The sequence below is a fragment of the Oryzias melastigma genome, linkage group LG20 (genome assembly GCF_002922805.2).
Source record: "Oryzias melastigma strain HK-1 linkage group LG20, ASM292280v2, whole genome shotgun sequence".
Taxonomy (NCBI): domain Eukaryota; kingdom Metazoa; phylum Chordata; class Actinopteri; order Beloniformes; family Adrianichthyidae; genus Oryzias; species Oryzias melastigma.
Window position 1 is genome coordinate 7472327 of NC_050531.1, and position 15404 is coordinate 7487730.

General features: G+C 36.6%; 1 protein-coding gene across 1 annotated transcript; it reads right to left on the reverse strand.

Moving 5' to 3' along the window:
- Positions 1-1295: 1295 nt before the first annotated feature.
- Positions 1296-9932, reverse strand: insig1 (insulin induced gene 1). Its single transcript, XM_024279785.2, has 7 exons — positions 9795-9932; positions 9071-9493; positions 8630-8977; positions 7311-7435; positions 6967-7133; positions 6548-6647; positions 1296-3138 (listed from the first exon to the last, which is right to left on the reverse strand). Exons 3-7 carry the CDS (start codon positions 8961-8963, stop codon positions 3109-3111), a joined length of 756 nt encoding a protein of 251 aa, XP_024135553.1. The 5' UTR covers positions 8964-8977; positions 9071-9493; positions 9795-9932; the 3' UTR covers positions 1296-3108.
- Between the last annotated feature and the right edge of the window lie 5472 nt (positions 9933-15404).

Consider the following 15404-nt stretch of genomic DNA (forward strand, 5'->3'; position numbering starts at 1 on the left):
GACAGAGACCGGGGACAAAAGAGCGTCCTCGGCCTTTCAGCCCATCAGGACCCCACACAGCTCACTTCTGATGAATCACGAGGAGGTAAAATGGATCTCCAGCACAGAATAACCATTAAAGTCCAACAAAAATCCAGCGTTAACAATTCGATTCATATCATAATATGTGGTTGACGATACGATTCAATATTGGCTCATTTTGAACGATCCGATTCACTGATCCAAAATCAGCAACTTTAGCCAAAACTACAACCAGTGTGACTCAGAGATAAATACTGAACAGTGCAGGTGAAGTTTTCCTTGCATGTCTTGCAAGATAATCAAATGTAAATTTAATATGTGTACAAACAAGTAAACAATAATTCATGATATTTCCATTAATATTTTAGTTTCATAAAATTCAGCCGATATCTTTATGGTCAGGGATGGTGTATCGGTCTGAGTATTGATACCAAGGTGAAGTATCAGTACTAGCGTGATGAGATTGATACTTTCGTTGCAGTTTTTCTTTAACAAGTACTGTAAATATAGGTTGAATTTACTTGTTGAGATCATGCAAGCACAGCCTCTATCTGTCTGTAGCGTTGCCAGATTGGGAAAAAAAGGCTCAATTTGAGTAAAAATCTGCCCAATCTGGCAACATCTGTTGGCAACACCTCCTCACACCTTGCTCCTCATCTACTTGGCTCATTGGAGAGTCAAGAGAATCATTAAAAAGCCACAAATTTGAACGCAGTGGCAGAATTTTTCATTGTTCATATTTGTATTCATAACAGTGTTGCTTTGTTTGCTTTTTTCACTAGTGACTTTGATATTTTATGAGTGACTTTACTTTAGATAACCCTTGTAGACGATAAACGTCTTGGTTTTCCTGACTCTAAACTGTACAGGTGGATAGCTCTAATATCAATTATCATTTTTGTTGCACTGGTAATGTTAGCTAGTAGTTGTGAGAAGCTGTAAGCTGTAGTGGGAGAGCTTGTAAACAAAGGGATGATGGGAAATGAGTGCAGGCTTACTCCCATACACAACCCAGAGGCCTAGTTCTAATGAACTTCTGCCACTCTGCAGAAACTATGTCCTAGAAAAGGATGTAGGTTTCTTGATTTTGGATAAAAATGACTCAATCATAATTAAAGGACACTGGAAATGATTTTTAAATTGGATCACAAGATGATCAGAGGGAGACTTTGGCAATTTCTCTCAGACCGATCAATCTTATTGGATCATAGGAATTTAAATCAATTCATCGATTAACTTTCATTTTTTTAATGTAAGGCATCACCAAACAAACATCCTTGTTTAGAAGTTTTTTTTAATTTTTCACTTAAATCCATGGTAGCAAAAAAGATACACAGCAGAAATATCAAACACTTAAACTACAATGTCAAAACAAAAGGTGTATCATCAGCAAAGAAAAAAACGAACATAAAGCTTCCTTGTCTGTTTTGCACCCCTGAATGTGTCCTGAAGTGTTCTGCCACAAAAACTATTTAAAGAAATTCATCAGGATCGATCCTCAAAACTTTATTTTCATCTCATCTCTCATTGGTTTGATTTCAAAGGCATAAAATCTGACAAAAACACTAACACGTTATTGCTGTTTCCTGAATTCAAACGCACACAAACATTTATTTATTTTAAGCGTTTTGTCAGAAGAAAAATAAATAGTGTGTGATTGCACTTTATCTTCTAAATCCCTCAAAGCTAACATACTGTTGGTCTAACGTGGAACGAATACCTGTCTGAGGACAAAACAGCCAAGCAGTGAAGTGTCTCGAAAATACGACAAACCTAAACCATAATAGTGACAAAAGCACTACATTCTATATAATACACAGGCAATCACAGATTGCAAATCTTAAATATCTGACGTCCTGTCCTCCCATTTCATAATCTGCAGTTTTTTTTTCAAAAAGGATCGAACACGCTGTGAAAAAAAGGTCAATTTGAGCGATCAGGCAAGAAAAAGAAGACTTTCTGATCGTAAAAAGGAAAACTTGCTGGATTTTTCTTCAAAAAAAGACATTTTTTGAGATTTCCTTTAAAGTTCTTGTGCTTGAAACTAACCCAAACACAAGACATGAAACAAAAACTAAATACATCCATTGAGGAACTTAAATACTCCAAACATCCAACAGTTATGCTCTTTGTTTCACTCGACACACAGGGCAGGTTGGTAGCGACGTCACTGGCACTTCTTATTTTTTTCCCCTGTTTCTATTCATTCATCATCCGTCAAAAAAGGAGGATTCTGGGAAATCATTGGCTTTATTTTTCTTTTCTAACCAATAACAGCCTCATTTCTGTGAACAGAACAGCGTCATTTGTGAGAATCAACAATAGATCTTAAAGAAAAAAAATCCAATAAAATAAAAAAAAATGCAAATATTAACAGATAGCCAAACTAGAGTCTTTATTTTGTCTAAATGAAAGAACTTTTTCCACTTTTAAAAATTGAAATGATGTTGACTAAAGTCATCTGAAACAAAAACAGCAACAGTTTGAACCTGAGCTGCACATTTGGCTTCATTAGTGCTGCTAAATAAGCAGTTTTTGTTGTTTTGTGCTTAAAAGACAAATAATCTGCTCAGAGTGGAAGATTGTTTTTCAGTTTCTCACAAATACTGAAGTTTTTGAAACTAGAAAGCAAACGATTTCCCAAAAAACCCCACAAGTCAGAACCGTCCATTCTCACCCCGACGTTTGCTTTAGGAGAGTTTGGAGCGCACCGACTGTTTCTGTTCGAGGACATCCTCGTGCCTCTTCAAACAGCATTTTCCCTTTTATAATCCTACGTCAGCTGTTCAAGTCAGTCGTTCACTTCCCCGCTCGGACCTCCAGTCCAGCGTCCACGTCAGACACGAAAGGCAAAACTCCCGTTTGGTGTGAAGGAAGCGGCGATGCTAATGGGAGGGAGAGGCTTGTTGCTGCAGAGGACCATGGCACGTTTTATGAGGGGCGTTTTGACCTGCACTCTGTCAACAAAAGAGGGAGTCAACATGATGAGTCCTTTTTCTCCTGTTGTTCCTCGTAGAACTCCTCCATCTCCACTTTGGCTGCCCGTCAATCATCTGTCCACATTTCTGCTTTAGTGCAGATTAGGGTTCAGTCCATGTGGGGCTTCTCAGTACCACCCTGGAAGGATAAAAATTGAATTTTTATTTAAAAAAAACAATTACTTTATAATGCATAGCAACCAGATAGCAATCTTTTCCTGTTATTCCCACATACAAACACAAATTTCTGTGTTTTTGCAGATTATTTATATCATTTCCAATCATTTCTGCTTTTGTGTTTTGATTTCTGTTCCGCTTTTGGAAATAACTGAGGAAGCATTTTTGACTTTCTGAGGGTAAAAATCTGCTTACTGATACTAAAAACTGGACATAACTTAAAAAAATAGATTACAGCAAATCCATTTGGTACAAAAACTCCACATTTCCCATTGAAAACACAGACTAAGACTCAACTTTTAAATGATTTGCTCACATTAATACCAAAAACATAGAAAGACCCACAAAGATAATCTTTTAAACTGTTTTAAAAATGTTCTTAGTGGTCACTTAATTATAATTATGTCGTTTTCTAGGACATAGTTTCAGCAGAGGGGCAGGAAATCATTAGAAGTTCGCCGTTGGTGCAGATGAACCCCAATTTAGACCTGGATTCCAGCTCAGACGAGGAAAACAAAGACGTTCAGGGATCTATTTGTCTCCAAGTGGATTTATCAGAATGGAGCAGAGCAGGGAGCTTGTGGATCACCCACCATATATATAAATACACTTTTTTCTTTTTAGTCACAATACACAAACGCACTATTTATAAAATGCCTTTTTCATCATCTCCTGGTTCATAACAGTTTAGGTCAGTTTACATTTCAGGCAGTAAAACTCTGGAATAAGTTTGCTCATGCAATAAAATAAATTCTTAAAGATGTAAAAAAAAGAAAACATTTAATTTCTGTTTTGTAATGACTCTTCTTTATATTTTGTTTGATGAATTTCTCACAGATCAAATTGTTTTTTAATCTTAAAAATGGAGCAAACTTACTTGTCTACTGTTATACAGTATAGTAGTGTAATTTTAAAAATCAAATATTTATGTTTTCTGCTCTTAATTTGATTTTATTGCTGTTTTTAAACATATTCTGCTACTTGTGAACTACTGGTATAAGTATTGTCACTTTTTTCTGTATTTTTTTTTATATTTTTGCTTTTTTATCCCCTTGGTAGGAGGCCTTGAATAAGCCATTTGTCTTTTTGCAATTATTTCTTCACTGTACTTTATTTTTTTTCATGAATCTTTGTTGTGGAGTTTATTTGTGCTAAACAATAAAAAATAAAACTAAAAACTATAAAACTAAAATGCAATTTTGAGCAAAAATTTCTTAATATATGTGAGAAAAATGCCACAAGAACATGTTAAAAAAAAACAAAAAACACAATTAAAGTGGGTCTTTAAAGAGAAAATATTTTTTAAAGTACCCAAATGACCGTTTTTTTTTTTAATTTAATGATATTTAATGACAACCTAGTTTATGTAGAAATGGCTTGAATGCAAACCAGACCAAAAAGGTCAACGGAATAGAAACAAACTCTAAAGTTCCTCCTGATCCTTCTCAAAAATGACGCACTGGAGCGAAAGGAGGGAAGGAAAAAAAACGCTGAAAAGCACGAGTTCAAACTTGTGCCAACAATCCTCGGGCCTCATCACAAACAAAAACAACAAGCAGCAAATGACCCTTCGGTCAGCCGAGTCCTGACTGGCTCTGTGTCTCGCGGCGGCTGTGAAAAACAACAGCTCTTAATCTGCTTTCACGCTTTTCCTGAGTCAAACTGAGGGAGTGACGGCGCTCTCACTTTACAGACAGAATGAGGTGAGGCTTCCGGGCACGAGCTTAATGAAGACATCAAGCCGACTTGATGGGATAATTATAAAGGAAAGGAGGGTGTCCAATGCTCTTTGCACAAATTTAAACCATCAAACAATCTTATCTTCTGCTTTTGCTCAACTACATAATTGCAAATTTGCTGCAGCAGAGTCATTTGGAGTTCTTTGTGAACGAGTGCTGAAGATGCTAAGCAATAAATACAACTTTTGTGCAAATGAAAGAAAGTGTAAACTCTCAAAACCATCTGGTTTTTAGCTCACTAGATAAAAAAGATCAAGAGAAACACTTGACTGCTTCAAATTAAACTAGCAGAACTGGTTTGACTCTTTAAAGGAGTGGCGAATAAAGATGTGACGTTTTATTATATTTACTTTCTGTTTCATGTCCTCCACTGATGGTTTAACAAACTGTTATGGCTGTGGCTGTATTTGTTTATTTCTTTTTGTTCTTTGTTTTGTGTACTTTATTTGTGTCAGAGTGAGACCTCTATGTGTTTGTGGATCTTTGTGTGTCTGTCACCAATAGAAACCTCTCACTTTCCTCTGATGCTAAAGGGATTTTGTGGAGTGAGATGTAAAGGATGCATTTATTAATAGCTGTTTGTGAAACTTTTATTTTCTAAAACAAATCTGCAAAAATAAATGTGCAACTTTTGAGTTGGATGATTGTGTTTTTTTGGTCCATTTTTATCATTATGCTAATAAATTATCCTAATTTACACAAAAACGTAGCAAAACAGAACTGAAATGTTTAGTAAAATCATTGAAATCATTTGGATTGTGACAAATTGGGAGTTACATATCAGATTTCAAACCATCTTGAAAATTTTAAAAGTTTTGAAATCTTTTGTAAATTTTTTGGCCAATGTTTTATGTTTTTTAAGCGTATTTTGTTCTGGATCCTGATTGGCTCTTGTCCTTATCAATCACCTCAATATCATGCTATACAGAATATGTTCCTCAATACAAAATTACATAAATCTTCAATTGTGATCAGATTTTTGTTTATATTCTATAATAACAGGATTACATTTTTCTACGAAGGTTTGAATTTTACGAGTTTACACAAAATGTTCTTGTCTGTCTTTTACACCAACGACATAAAGCCTTTTTTCAAAACTTCTATTTTTATTGCAAAAATGAAAATAAAGTTGATTATTTTGAAGGTTTCACCTACTGGAGGTTATTTTTAGAACGTAACCACGGCGACAAACGAGAGAAAAATGTTATTTAAATATTCAGTTATGGCAAAATATTAAATTTTAGACCAAAAACGCAAAAAAAAGAATCTAACATTGCAGACTACTATGCAGTAGAATCATTATATTAGTGATGAAGTTCCAGGAAGTGCATAAAACATTTCTTGCTCCAGAGTCAGACATTTTCCGAGTGAAATTGCTACCGTTTTGGAATTTTGTGAAAACATTTTTTTAGCTGTAGCAACTCAGTCTAAAAGAAGACTGAATGAAAACTTTGCAACATGTTTTGGAACCCAAATATGAACCCCCACAATGAGTGTTCTACTTTAGCAAAGTTCACCTGTCTTGACTTCCCGCAGCTCTATGTCAAAGCAGCAGGTTAGATGGTAGATTTAGGCAATAAAGTCGGTCTGTGCGACTCTTTTTACACAAACACAATTGAAAGAGGGCATTACCATGGCAAGTTGGCGTCCTATGTTCCCCACAGTAACACCGCCTGAGAAGAATATACACGGCAGCCACGAGCGCACATACAGGAAGTCTGGAGACGTGTACCTACGGTGGAGGAAAGGAATTCAGAGTTAGATAACTGTGACGAGAACGGATTAAAAAGTTTCAACAACGCCTTATAGAAATGTTCTGATCCTCTAGTATACCATGTAAGCAGGGCTAAATGTTATGCAACTATCCATGTGAATTTGAAGAATGAGATAATCTAAAAAAACAGATTACATCCTGTTACTTCTTTTTTAACCTGGATTCCAAAAGACAAAAGGTCAGATTTTACTTTAACTTGAGCATAAGAGAGAAATGGATTGTGTTTGTACAGACAACATTTTTGCTCAAAAGCTCCCCTATGAAGCGGCTGACTTACTGGTAAACGCCGTTGTAGACCAGCAGTTGTGTGATGACGGTAGCGAGGAAGGCGGTGGTGATGCCCAGACCAAAGCCACTCCGGGAGCGGTCGAACGTCCACCACAGACCCAAGGAGAGAGCGGCCAGGGTTAGGGAGAGCTGCACGTTGTTGGCAAAGTCTAACTTCTGTTTTCCAAAGAGTTAAGGGGAAACACTTTGACGTTAGCAAAGGATCAGATGATTTTAACTCTTGCTGAAAAAGTTTCAACCAGGGAAACTGTATTTAATTAATCACTGGAGTTTTCTTTATCCAGGGTTTGATTTTTGTTGCGACTACAGCAAAACAAATTGATGAAAGGATACAACACTGGCGTGGTTGATTCCTACAAAGACGGCGATGCATCTCATGACGCTGGCCCACTCCCTCTTGAACTTGTGGGGCTCTCCCAGATGACTGTCGAGGCAGGGGTACAGCAGGCCGATAACAGCTGTGAAGACGAACAAATACGCCTGAATTATGCAACAAAAGCAGAAATACTGAGAGCCACTGAGGGCAGATCCTGTCAAAGAGCTGCAGCAACAGAAAATTTGCTGAGGCGCACGTTTCTATACTTAGTGACTCATTTGAACACAATACTGTTTTGTGTATATGTGTAAAACAATTGAAAGGGGGGAAAAAAATCCCCTTTTGTCGTGAAAGATTGTATTTTTCTTTACTCGCATCCTTTGATGTTTGCGAGCCTTTCACCCTTCATTAACATACATTTACAAAAAAATATACCAGCAAAATAAGCTTAAAAAACTGCTACAACAAATGCTTGTATGTAAAACTGCTGGGATTAGAAATGAATCAAAGGGGTTTTATGTGAATATAAAATAAATAATTTGAATTACTTAATTCCTCGACTCGATAAAAAAATGGGTTTTGGATCACTATAAGACCTTAAGCTGTAAATTTATTTAAATTAAGAACCATTTACTTCAAATTTTCAGTTTCAAAAAGTCAGAAATTATATTTTTTTAAAGTAAACTAGAAGCAAAGTTTTTTCTATTTTTGACATTAATTAAACATAACATGAAACTGGCACCTTAGTTTGTTCAAAGGTCAAATAAAGACGGTAAAACCCAGAAAAAGTTCTGTTTCCGTTTCTCTGCTGCCCTGCAGCACGTGGGGGGCGGAGCCACAATGGAATGTTTTCTTTTTTTCCCCCCTCACTTCCTGTTTCTACAAGAAGGGGGGAGGTCCTCCGCTCACCCGTTATGACACCAGCCAATGAGAGGACGTTGCACGTCGCGTCCGGTTCTTTCAGCCAATCAGATCGCGGCAGCAGCTATCATCTGTGCCCAGCCATGTTTTTTGATATCTGACACAAAACCAGCCAGATCCATACCGCCCAAGAGAAAAAAGCTTATATAATGGTGGAAAGAAAGGATGACTAATGTTGTGTTTCACTGTGAAAGTCTAAATCTATGATAGTTGTGGTATTTATATCGTTTTAGACCATATTAGCTTGGAAATTCACATTGAAGAGACATTTTTACGTGCTTTAACAAGCACATTTATAGTTATTCTTGCCAAAATAGTATTTTATTTAGAGGAAAACATGTTGCACAGAGACACCTCCCCCAATTGTGTCCCTAAACAAGCTAGTAAAAAATGAAACTACATCCAACAAACTCACCTGCTCCTGTCCCGCAGCAAGGTGGGATCCACCAGGCTGAGGAAAACAACGTTGTCATCACCTCCTCGGGAAACAGGGTGACATTTCTTTGTATCTGCAGTAAATTGAGCACCAGAGCCAGGAAGACCCCGACTGTGAAGAGGACCAGACCCCGTCGGATCAGGTTGGCGGTCCGGACGTCGTGCAGAGACCCGTAGGCGCTCCCGAGCACCGTGGTTATGATGGACATCATCTCCTCAGCCTTGGATGCAAACCAGCTAGCCCCAGATGAATGCTTAGCGTCAGCCTTGGGAGAACAAGAGCAGCTCCAGCAGTGGTCCTCCAGTCTCGGCATTTGGCACTTTTTTACTGTTCGTATAAATAAAGGTTGAATTTACAAACATAAATCATTCATAACGGTCAAATATTATGAAGTTAAAGGTCGTAGATTGTAGTTCTTACCTTGATCTCTCTTCAGACTGTGACCCAAACTTCCGTCCTGCTCGTTGGCGCCTCGGCCAGTGATCAAACTATCGCCCTGTTTTTGTTTTCCCGCACTCTACGACAAGGACCGCGATCACGTTGTTTGCTCACATCATCGTTTCAGGAACAAAACACACACAGGGTTGCTTCATTCCAGCGCACGGCGCTCGTTCGGAGGCTTTTCCTCTGCAGAAAACAATCACGGCTCTGTCGGGTGAGAGCCAGGCAGCCAATCAGAGCGCGGCGGCTGATATGACGTCACGCCACCCCACCGCCCCCTCGTCCGGCTGCAGACGCTCAGATCAGGAGGCTGCGGCTGAAATGCAAACGCTCCCAGTGGAGGAGAAGTCTCCAGAAGTTCTTCTCAGGAGTTTCTTTACTTTACAGGTAAAAATCAGTCATCTAGGAGTAAAAAAAATAAAAAAAGTGAGGAAAAAAAACTAACAAAAAATAAAAATAATACATAAAACAAATAAATTAATTCATAAAAATAAGCACCCTCTTATTTGAAGTATTTTTAGCCACAATATTTTAGTAAAAATATGATGTGGAATAACCATATCTAATCAACTAATCAACATATTTACATGCTGAGCTTTTATTTTGAAAGGCTGTCTATCTTTAAATATATTACAGTATTAATATCTTCTGTTTTTAGCTATAGATTATTTTTAATAACAATAATTTAAGAGAATGCTCTTACCAGACAAAACTCAGATTTAATCCTTCAAGGCTGACATATATTTCTTCTTCTGTAGCTACAAAAGGACGTAACATCTACTCACTAACCCTAATCCCATTCACAGGTGCTCTTTTATAGGCAGCCATTGGGAAATGGGGTTAGTGGCACACTTTTTTTTGGTTGTTTTTCTGATGCTTGCACAAGTTGTTGACCTTTAGGTCATTGTAGAGGAGGTGTGGTTTGGAGGGAGGCTGCAGAAGGTGTGTGGGCATCCGCACGTCATTCACTGATAATGTCATGCAAGCGGTTCATTGCCCGCCTTTCAAGGACTGAAAACAGCAGGGATGGGACTAATACGTGTTTTACGATCAGCACAGTAACCAATACCGACCCTTGGTTCACATACGGCTGTAAACATCATGTTCTGTGGAGTTTAACCTAAGAATGACCACACCATAAAATCTGAATTTTTAAAGAAAATTATCATATGAGTAAAGCTTTTATCTCACATATTAAGAAAATATTAACTCAAAAGCAGTAGACAGCTAAAAACTTCCTTAAAAAGTCACATTTCCTAATATCAGCGTCATGACAATAAATAACATGGATGAATATCCTTTTTATGATGTAAATTGACTTGCAGAATTGGTTGTTGCATCATGATTCACAGTAAATTTGTAAACAAAAACAGAGAGCGTATCAATCAGATAGCATGTCCTGTTAATTAAGTTTCCCTTAAATTCCCCTTTGTTAATTGACTGTGCTGCTAATGGCTCAGAGTGTTGTATTCATTGTGTCATGGCAATTATGTGCTGCTAAAATGCAGAACTAAAAAGGATGATGATTTTTTTTTTTTTATTGTCAAATGAGGCCGTGAAGCAGAAACTGATTACTGGTTGCCACCCAGAGATTAGCTTCAACGCTTGCAACCAACTGTGGAATGATTTAAAGCTGTACAGCTCTCCATGGTTAACTTTTGTTCCTTCTACTTTGCACATTTATACATAACATAAAAAGTCAAAGTTCTAATGCAATTTGTCCAAATATTTCTAATCAAAAAATAAGTTTAACCATGAATTTCTATATTTTTTTGTATTTTTAATACTTTGGTCTCTATTAATTGGTGCAAAATGAACAAACAAACAAAAAAAGTCAAAATAATTTATGTTCTTAGCATCAGAGTTGTTCATTTCTGGATACATTTGCATTTCTAATACACTTTTTGTCTTCAGATATCAAATAATTTATCTGTAAATTGTATAGCATGTGTAATGAAGTAAGTAACATATCACTTTTGACATACATTTTCTATAAATTAGTAATTTCTGTCCATTTTCATGTCTTATTTTAAATTTTCAAGTTACTAATTTATTGTAGTAATTAATGAATGTAACATTTTAGAGGAGAAAGTTCTTATTTTTCTGCTGTAAACATTGTGAACGCTTTGCTCTGTGTTGATTGTACCATTGTCTTAATCTTTAATCACCTTCAGACTACAAGTAATCTTCTTAACACAAGTTTTTAGGTAAACAAAACTTCTGGCAATTTTTGTTTTTGAGATGAATTTAGTCTGCAGGCACAAGGTTGTTTCAGTCTAATCCAAGTTTATTTGTACAGCAGGTAAACAGGCAATAGTAACCAAAGTGATCCACAAAGTTTTTTTTAATGCTTTTATTTTCTGAAGTAAAAATATCCCCTTCAGATGAGCGTACAGCCGCCACAATTTAATCGAAGAATAAGTAAACAAATAATAATTATCTCAATTAAAGACAATTTTCCTCCCCCGTGAAACGCTGAGTGGCCAGTTTTCTGCCTCTTTAGGCCTCAACACACAGCTCCACTGCAAGCAACTCAAACCAGTGGAATTCATCATACAGAAAGTTAAATAAACTTGCACAAAAGTGTTGATATTTGCACTCACAGATGGAGACAACCAATTTGAAAAGCTAAGTAAACGAGTCAACAGTGATATGTGCAGGTAACCTATGAAATGAAGGCCTGAATCTGGAGATTCACAAAGAAAACAAACATTTGTTGATCATAAAACACAAGTTTTAATAGCAACAAACCTGCGTCATTTATCCGCACTTGTACTTCAAGAACAAATCAAACCAGAGGGTCTAGTTAGAGGAGATTCTTTACAAGCTTGAGAAGAATTCCCAATGACAGTGAGTTTCACAATTAGCTACATTTTTACTCTCCTAATTATCTCTTGGATAAAGAACGCCTCTTTGACCCGTCAGATCTGCTGTTATGTAAGCCGTCACAGTTTGCGCTTCAGTTTCAAAGGAAAACTTCACATCAGGCCCAACAGTTTAAATGCAGGGATTTGTTTTTCCCCACTGAAGTGCTTGAGTCGAGACCTCTGTACAGTTCTTGAGCCAGAGTGCAATCGGGATGCCTCGAGCAGTCCTGCTCTGCATGCTTCAAATGCTTCTCTCCTCAACATGCCTGAGTCAAATCAAAGTGTCACGAGTCACGATCTGGCCTCTGGAGAACGCGCCGAAGAGCATCGGAGAAGAAAATGATCCTGGAAAGGGCAGCCATTAAAAAAATATGCACATTTAACAAATGCACACTTTTCTTTTTTTAAAATTAAAATATGAATTAACTAATTCAATTTACCCTTTCTTCTAGCAAAAGGCTTCAGGGTTTTATTCAGTTTCTATTCTGACCACCAATCCATACCGCGCATGAGCACATTTGACCTGGAAAATCTGATTGATTATCTTTGTATTTTGAGCACAAGCATGCACAACATGCTCCAGCATTCATAAAAGTATAGTGTTGAGTTTCAAAGACCCACTCTGATCATTGAATTGGTTTAAAAGCGTTCCTAGTTATTTTTTAATTATGATATTGCCATTTTCACCAAAATTAATTAAAAAAAAGTATTGTTTTCTAGGGCATAGTTTCTGCAGATTGGCAGGGAATTAGAAATTTACCTCTAAGTTGTGGGTGGGATCGTTGGTATGGAGCAAACCCACCCCCTTTTCCCATCACTGAGCTATCTGTTTACACAGGAGGGAACTAGTGTTCCATCAGAATAGAATAGAATAGATTTATTATAGACATTGTACAACAAAATTAAAAAGTACTCACTGGTCTGTGCCTTATTTATACTGTTTTTAAAAGAATACAATTATTATTTATATCAAAGAGTTTAAGAATAAAGTAAAATAAGTAAAATAATAAGATAAAATATTATAAAATAGTCATAACACAATAACACAGTCATAAAAAAAAGGCAAAATAAAAGTAAAAGTCTTAAAACGTTAGTATAGTTACAGACAATCAGACAAACAGGCATTCATCACACACATTATCCGTCATTATGATGCATTTCATTTCATTGCAGCATTAAGAATGGTGATTTCAGTTGGATAAAAAACTGTTTTTGGGTGTTTGCCCTTGCGTTGGATTGTTACAAATACTGTTTTTTTCAAAATTCATTTTTTTGTCTGCTCCCGATTCACAAGGATTTGAATTAAAAAATACTCAGAAATCCAATTTTTACTTATTTTTGTATATTTATGTCCTCTATCGTCAGATAAATGCCACATAAACACATTAAAAACCCTAAAAAAAAGCAAAAAATAAAAAACGTTTTAAGAAAGCGGTTGATGACCAATAAAAATGTCAAAATTGTAAAAAATATCAGTATTGGGGTAGATAAAAAGACATTTCACAATATGAAACTGACAGATGTACAACCCCATCTGTCAGTTTCCATACAGTTTCAGTGCATCTGAAACTGACATGTAAATCAAACTTTGCTCAATACGCCAACGTCTGCTTGGCTTGTATTAAAAAGAGACAGTCATTGACGTTCATCTATTCATTTCTTCTTCGGTTCAGGTTTCCGCATTGTAAATTAAAGTCTGATAATGCACACCACGGCAGGCATTATCCTATTCATACTATAGTCACTTACAAAAGAAAATGATCAATTTCACCAAATGTGTTAAAAGAAACTATAAAGTCACTCATCTGTTTTACTGTCTTGGTGTTGTGATCAACTATGGATTAATGCATGATAATCTGTGTGCTTTCTTTTTTTAAATATGTTAGTAATTGGAATACAATCTACAGTATTTGTTGCAAATTTAGATACAAAAAGTAATGTTTTGTTCTGAGTAGAACATTTTTTTCTGCTGATCCAGTTACCAACTGAAGCTTCTCTATCAGGTGTGCATTATCACTATAGATGATCATTTTTTAATCCACTCTACAGCCAATCAGAATTGAGTATTTATCGCGAACATGGTATACATTTTAGTGACTGATACAGGATTCCAATTTGAAAATATAAACTGCATACTTTCTGTTTTGGCTCCTAAGAGAGCCTGTGGCCACACACACAGCAACATTCCTTTCCGTTTGGTCACTGACACTCACAAAAACTCCAGCTATGTTCTTCTCCTTCACCTTCTATTGCCCTGTTAAGCCTTCATGAAAGTTAAGATCACCAAGAACTGTGTGGTCTTCTTTACACGTCAATGAACAAACAATGTGAAGTACGACAAACAGCAAACGCCACTCATTGCAAGAGGAGATCACTCAAAAACCTTCTCCAGTCTGCACAAATACTTGATGAAAGTTGGAAAAAATCTCATCAGATTTTTCTTTTTCAAAAGAAAACTAACTTTGCTCTATTAAAAGATGGAGACATTTGTAGAAATGCTGCCAAAAAATACCATAAATTCCACTGTCGAGGATGACGTTATCTCACTTGTGTGGTTGTGTTTGAGCACTATTAGATCTGTTAGTAGCACCGTTTTCTTATGGTCTGCATTCCTTTTAGGTCTCAATGCAGTGTGATGTGATTCTTGGAATTCCTTGCATTGAGAACATAGTGATTTTGCATTGCGTCTAACCCAAAATGTGTCACTTTACAAGATGCATCGCATAATTTTGCTTTTTAACTGCAGCTTATGTTGTAGCTTCTCACCAAATCAGAGGGAAAACTGTCACAAAGCTGTAAGAAAAAGCTTTTTATGCAGTTATTATAGTCCTGAGATATGTGAGGCATTAGAAAACAGAATGTTGTCCTATCATTTGCATTGCAATTCAAAATATCAAACATGAAAATGTGGAAAAATAGAGATTTTTTTTCCAAACGGTGCCTCACTAATTGGATATTCTTTGGGGCTTCATGTGTAAAAACAGAACAAAATTACTGAATAAAAAAACAAACAAAAAAAGCCACTGACTTTTTAGCTTGACGGTTAAAGTGGCGAATAGATTAGCGATGGTTGCACACCTTTGGCAAAAGAGCAGTGGGGATGAAACAAGAAAGCATGTCACAACTCTGTGACCTTTACTGCGAGGGTAATTCATTTTGGGCCGTGGACCAATTTAGTTATTACACAAAGGCAAATATATTGCAGAGTGAGCTTCTTACTATGTGTTCTAACCATGTCATCGCACAATTTGAAAGATAAAGCAGCTTTTTCACCCCCGCTGAAGTGGCTCCAGATTAAGTTTTTCAGTGTTAGCATTACAGCTCCAGCCGGCACATTCAAACTGACCGACTTGAAATTGGTTTCACTTGAATAGAACGAGAAAACCCATTTCTAAAATGGCAGCGATAACCGAGTACTTAAATATAAATGTCACAGCTCCTCTCCA

Excerpts from the sequence above, each read along its gene's own strand:
- insig1 (XM_024279785.2), bottom strand. The coding sequence starts at position 8,963 with ATGCCGAGACTGGAGGACCACTGCTGGAGCTGCTCTTGTTCTCCCAAG. Across the intron at positions 7,134-7,310 it reads GAATCAACCACGCCAGTGTT|AAGTTAGACTTTGCCAACAA; the intron begins GTATCCTTTCAT and ends TTTGGAAAACAG. Across the intron at positions 6,648-6,966 it reads GTCTACAACGGCGTTTACCA|GTACACGTCTCCAGACTTCC; the intron begins GTAAGTCAGCCG and ends CCTCCACCGTAG.